The sequence below is a fragment of the Lactuca sativa genome, chromosome 1, assembly GCF_002870075.4.
Source record: "Lactuca sativa cultivar Salinas chromosome 1, Lsat_Salinas_v11, whole genome shotgun sequence".
Lineage (NCBI taxonomy): Eukaryota > Viridiplantae > Streptophyta > Magnoliopsida > Asterales > Asteraceae > Lactuca > Lactuca sativa.
This window is the reverse complement of record NC_056623.2, coordinates 139306343-139312822: the sequence shown is the minus strand read 5'-3', so window position 1 is coordinate 139312822 and position 6480 is coordinate 139306343. Positions and strand designations below refer to the sequence as shown.

At 31.8% G+C, this 6480-nt stretch overlaps 1 protein-coding gene across 1 annotated transcript; it reads left to right on the top strand.

The window, feature by feature from the left end:
- The first annotated feature begins 1445 nt into the window (after positions 1-1445).
- LOC111921805 (uncharacterized protein At4g18257) lies at positions 1446-4029 on the top strand. Its single transcript, XM_023917386.2, has 3 exons — positions 1446-2012; positions 2436-2744; positions 3722-4029. Exons 1-3 carry the CDS (start codon positions 1729-1731, stop codon positions 3879-3881), a joined length of 753 nt encoding a protein of 250 aa, XP_023773154.1. The 5' UTR covers positions 1446-1728; the 3' UTR covers positions 3882-4029.
- Positions 4030-6480: the final 2451 nt, after the last annotated feature.

Here is a 6480-nt window from a genome sequence, read left to right as displayed (position 1 = left end):
GTGTGCGGCCGACTTTTTCAAAATAATTAGATTAGGGTTTTCTAGTTAAGTAGAGAGAGAGAGAGAGAGAGAGAGAGAGAGAGAAATTATAGGAATTTCTATTTAATTAAATTATATGGTTTTCCTATTGTACCCTTCTTGCCATTTCAAAGTTACATATTTAGCACATCAGTTTTATAAATGTTCATAAATGGTCCAATTAATAATAGCCATAGATCTAATTATTTACAAGGTTGTGATCTGTTCTCGCGTTCTCAACCTTTCAGGTGTTCTCATTTGATCCACAAGGCTCCAATCCCATATGCAAGTGGGTATTCACAAGTCAATCCATTACAAAGTCAATCTATGAATAACTTTTCACCCTGACAGTGGTAAGTACGACAAGCCATACAATGGGTCATGTTGAGCAGCAGGTTCAGGTTGTTTTAGATGTGGACAAACTAGTCATATGAGTAGGGACTGCCTTTGAGATGCACTAATTTGCTTCCATTACAATCAGACCGGTTATATAAAGACCGATTGCCCAAGAGACTGATAGGATGAGCAATGGCGGAGCATGCACCGACCACTTTGAGGATCATCGATGACCGCCAGGGCAAGACGGAGGCACCTGTGGTGAAGAGCGTGACATTTCAACTGACGACTGAGGAAGAGAGAGCAACACCTAATGTGGTCACTGGTATGTCTCCCTATCTTATCTCTTACTGTTTCTTTGTTTATGCTTATGTTTTATTTGATATGTATATGAACTTTCTTAGCCAATGGTATGACTGCTCATGTCCTATTTGATTCGGGTACTACTCGATCTTTTATATCTCTTGCACTTAGCAAGAAGTTTAGTGATGCTCTTGAGATTTTGGATTACTGTTGGAGGTAGAGATTATTGATGAAAAAAATATAATTATATTTCTAAAAACATAAAAAAAGATAAAATGGAAACATTTTGTTATAAATAACCAGGTCAAAATAAAAAATAAACTCGCACACTTTGCACATTAACAAACAAAAAATCTCACATACAAAACCTAAGGGTGCGTTTGGTTGTGGAAAATTTTCCAATTTTCTAGGAAAATTTTCCAAGAAAATCAGAAATTTCGAAAACGCGTTTGGTTCGTTCAGTTTTCCAAGAAAATGAAAATTTTCAGTTTTCCAAATTGTATGTAAATTAGAAAAGTGATTTTTATAGTTTTCCAAAGTTTTTCAAATTTCTAAGATGGAAAATGAAAACTCCACCCTTTCCAACCAAATGCGTTTTCATTGAAAATTGAAAATGAAAACTCAACCCTATTTTCTGAAAACATTTTCATAGAAAATGAAAACAGTTTTCCACAACCAAAAAATTTCATTCCTATTAGTTTCAATAATTAACCGTTTATGTTTAAAAGAGTTGTAACAATATATAACATTTTATGAAAAAATATTATTGTGCCGTCTAAAAATCAGTTTTCGCAATTCAATCTCGTATACGTGAAATGACCAATTCGATGCGGCCATAAAATTGCCCATATATCCTGCTTGTATCCAATCTGATGCGGTTGGACGTCTAAGGCAAATGAGAACTGGTGTTGTATCACCCAAAGCAATGACAAAGGGGGCTTTAAACCCTAACGCATAATCGATCAAATCGGAAGCATAAACAATCAGCCATACGAACGGATATATTGAACAAGGAATTGGCGCAGAACACTGTGTTTCAATTATTTTGAATTGCGGGGAGAAAGAGAAAGGATGGGCGAGGAGGAGATTGGGAAGAAGAAGAGGGTGGTGGTTGAATCATTAGGATGGTTGACGGAATCCTCAATCATGCCCAAAAAACACCGCGCCATCGCCGGTGTAGGGCCGTCGTCAATTCTCGAGCTCAAAGCTCAACTATACAAGTCTCAAGAAGAGGCAAAAAGTGCTAATTCCAGCAAGAATCCCGACCAACTCGAGTTCCACCGCGCCAAGAAGAAGATCACCCCTCATGATCCATTTGCTGCCAAGAACTCCGGCGTCGATGTTCGTTCTCACAAGTACGTAACCCCTCCATAAACCTAAATCTATCATCTTTTTGTATTCTATATACTCAATTTATATCCGTCCAAGTCAGTTTTGAATCAAAATTTCGTATTCATCAGTTATCTAATTCAATTTTGATAAGTTTTAGGAAATAAATCATCCAGGCTTGTACTTAACACCTATTATAGATCCACCTTCTTAATGCTAGGGCAAGCATAAGGGGAGTTATGAGCATACCTGTATAGTTTTCTGCAATCACAAAAGCATTTAATCAAGCAATCAGTATGTTTAAACAAAATACAACTAGATTTTAAGTTACAAATCAAAATTTTTATTCAATTATTATTAACAAACTGTGCTGAATAATGAAAATGACGATATTATCCCTGCAAACCAACCACTTAACAGATGATGATTCCTTTTTAACAATGTTTCAGGGATAAACTGGAGATGAAAGCAGAGAAAGATGGGTCAGCAAGCTATGCTGCCTTGGAGAAGAAAGCTGAGCTGTATGAAAAGCTGGCAAGAGGAGAAGTTTCTGATGAGGAAGATAAGGAGAAATACTGTGTGGATTTCTTCAGTAAAAAAGAGGAATCAGAATCACATTCACATTCACAGAATTTTTTGTATTCAGAAATGTCTGAAAGAGATGATGATGATGTGGCTGTGTTGCCTGAATCAAGAGCTATGGGGCTTGGGAGAGCTAATAGTATGGTGGATAATGATGAACATAAACGTTTTGTGAGGTAATTTGATTTGTTTGTTTTTAGTTTATGTCTTTACATATAGAGTAACCAAGGAATGGAATTGGGGGAGGAATGGAATGAAGGTTCATTCCGCTCGAATAAAGAAAAATGTTTTTTTTTTTTTTAATGGAAGGGGATGGACCATGTGTGATTCTTTACATTTTGTTACATTTGACGAAGGAATGGAATCGGGGAAGGAATGGAATCATTCATTCCGTTGGAATTGGAGAAGAAATGGAATGGTTCATTATATTGGAATGAGGAAGGAGGAATGCGATTCCTTCTATTTTGTTAGTTTTGACGAATGAAAAGTCCTATTATTTTGGGAAATCTTTTGATAAAGTCCTAATTTTTTTTTGAACAGAAAAATCCCGATTATTTAATATTTTACCCAATTTAACGAAAAAAATCCTTATTTTAATTTTAACATGAAAAAACTCTTATTATTATTATTATTTTATCAGTCATGGAATAGAATGAAAAAATGGCAATTCTACCAAATTTTATTTATGTAATTTTGAATAACAAATTTTTTGAAAAAAAAAAAAACAATCATGATTTTAAATTTTTAATTAAATTACCTTTTTCCCTTATAGAGTAACTAGAAAATGTAATTTGTATTTTAAGGAGTTTTTATTAAGCTTGGCTATCATAATTTGTAATTATAATTAAATAATGTAAATAGTAGCATTAAAACTATACATTTACTTAACAAATAATATCAAATAATCATATCAACCTTCATCCCATTCTTCTTATCCAACCAAATATGATCACGGAACGTAATGACTCATTCCATTACCCTGTCCATTCCATTCCATTCCATCCAGCCAAACAAACCGTTAAGTATTGTTTGGTATGTTTATTCCATTCCATTTCCGTTAAGAATGGAACGGTTTATTCCATTCCGTTTCTTTTTTGAAAAAAAAAATTCATTTCTTGATGACATTTTTTTTTGGGGTTTTGTTTTTCTTTAGGGAAGTTCATGAAGAAGTGAATGAAGCTCGGGAAAAAGTGTCGGACTTAAAAGTCCGTAGGCAAGAGCAAGTGGCTATCCGGAGAGAAAAGCTAAAACAAGCGTATTTGAGGAAACAACTCGAAAAACTTAAAGCTCAATCTAAACAAGGGAATACATGAGAAACATTTTAGAATTTTTGACATATTTGATCCTTGGAACTAGTTATAAACGAATATTGGATGAACAAACCCCATGTTTTAGTTAAATCGGTTTACAAATTGATTAATGTTGTTTTAGTGTTAATATATTAGTAATTGTGTACGTGTATATCATTATCATTAGTGGGCTAAATGCTAGAAATAACAATGTATTTTCATTTACTTCTGTTACAATGTTGCACTTTCAATTTGTTTAAAGAAAGAATATTATGAGCACTTTACCAAAATATAGCGTCAAGGTAAAAACTGTTTTGTATTTAAAAGGAATTGATGTGATTACTAGTTGTCAGTTTAGATCCTCCGTGTTAGCCAAATGAGCTACCCCAACTTGTTTTAGAAAGTTAATTAAAATGAACTTTTTTTTTTGTGTTTTTTAGAAAAACGACTTCTTTATGAGGTAACTAGTTGTGAGACCCGTATAATATACGGGTTGATTAAAACAAAATGTTAAGTACGAACGATTAAATAGAAATTTTATTTGAATTTGAAATTGAAATAAGTGAAAATTATGAGAAAAAGACATGCAAAGAATAAATTAATTAAAATTATGTGTTTAGTGTATACTAAATGAGTTAATTATAACAAAATATTAAACATAAATGTTTAAACTGTAAATTTATTTGGAATTGAATTTGAAATTTGAAATTTAAAATTTAAAATTTGATAGTTATTATGGTAGGTTTAATTTATGGAAAGTAAATTAATGATATATTGAAAATGAAAATTAAAGTAATGACAAGTGGAAAATAAATATATCTCAAATTATGACAAAATGACATGTGGCTAATTTTATGAGAGAAGGACATGTGGCAAAGTCATTTTCATTTATTATAGTAGATTCTATTTCGGACTAACTTTAAGTCAAATTAAAAAATACTTTTCCAGACAAAAAGATGTATATTTTGGACCGATATTTCGGACCAACATTCAGGCAGAAAAAATGGTTATCTCGGAATTTAAAAACCAAGTCCAATATCCAATGAAAATTTTCCGAATTTCGAGAAAATGCTTTATTTTTATATTAGAATCTAACTAAAAGTTAAAGAAACATAATATAAAGTAGATCCGATACAACAGCTTAAAAGATGGCGATTGATTGAAAAATGGGTGATATTAGACATTTCGTAATGACCATTTAGGACATGACTAGAGAGTTTTTTTAAAAGTGTTTGATGCAAATGAGAAAAAAAATACACATTATATATCTTAATCAGTTAGGAATCTCTTGTTCTTAACTAAATGATCATTTCGGTAAAATGTAAAAATATGATCAAATACATCAATTCTATATAAATAAATGGTCATTTTTGTTAATATCCCATTTTAAAAGTATAATCTTATGATTATGACAATTAATAAAATTAGGATGTAAAAATACATGTTTGCAATCCAATTCAAAAACCCACTTACTTAAACAACTTCAAACATATTTAAAATTGTACTTATGAATACTACATGAATTGTGCAATGATGAAACCTATCAACTTCGATCCGATCTTACTGATCATATTAAACGTGTCTATTTTCATGAAGTAAATAATTTCCAATTATTTATAAGAGTTTATGAATATTCATTAAAATTAATTTCTAATAAATAATCAATTGTATCAAGTTGTTGTTAGTGAGACCATTTATGATCATATATTATTTGACAATATCATTCTACAATGACTTTCAGACATATAGATTGTGCGAGTCGTGTATCACTTAGTGCATTGAGTCGAGCCAGTCATATTAGTAATGAATGAGGTTTTTACCCTTTTGGGTTAGTGATGGACCTAGAGACTCGTGATGGTGAAGATTAATATTTATAAAATATTAAAGTGATGAATAGTAAATAATTATTATAAAGGTGAATAGTGATGGGTAATTAATAATGGAAATTCATTTGAAGATTAATATCAATATATAATAGTGATGGTTGTATGATGTATGTGATTTTATGCAATGTCGATAATTGAATGCATGTTATTTGATGATTGTTTGAATTATTTTGGGATTTGCATGTTTCATTAACATTGTATTTATGGTTGACCCACTTAACATTTGCTGACATTTGTGATTTTCTTGTTGCTTTCACCTTGCATTGGTTCATGTAGCTTGATCGGTTGGCTTGGTGAGAATGGGGACTTCGGGTAGTCATGAACTTGACATCTCTTAGTGTTGGATACCATCTTGGACATCTTGTTAGAATTTTCATTTACTGTTGGTTTTACAAACTTTAACTTTGACGATGGATGTTTTTGATAATAAAGTAACGTTGACTTGGCGCCGTGAGGACGAAGGCTTGGTGCCGCTAAGTTATTTTTCCTATAAATGTAAGATTTTCACATCTCAGAAAAGGTGTGCAAAAAGGAAACCATCTTAGGTGCGAAAAATAACCTTTTGTTTCATCCTAAAGGCTGAAGGAGTTGTAGAGGTAATATCTTGAAGAATTGTTGAAGAATTATTGATGAAAGTATTAAGTTTGCAATGTTTAACATACTTTTTATTTATTCTTTCTGTTTTTCTGTAAACATTAGAGGCTAAAAGCCTTCTCTTCCACTTAAATGTAGATGAA

What these genes read in the sequence shown, in the direction of transcription:
- LOC111921805 (XM_023917386.2), top strand. Translation starts at nt 1,729, where the DNA reads ATGGGCGAGGAGGAGATTGGGAAGAAGAAGAGGGTGGTGGTTGAATCA. An exon ending in GTCGATGTTCGTTCTCACAA is followed by an intron (nt 2,013 to 2,435) that starts GTACGTAACCCC and finishes ACAATGTTTCAG; the next exon opens with GGATAAACTGGAGATGAAAG. An exon ending in GAACATAAACGTTTTGTGAG is followed by an intron (nt 2,745 to 3,721) that starts GTAATTTGATTT and finishes GTTTTTCTTTAG; the next exon opens with GGAAGTTCATGAAGAAGTGA.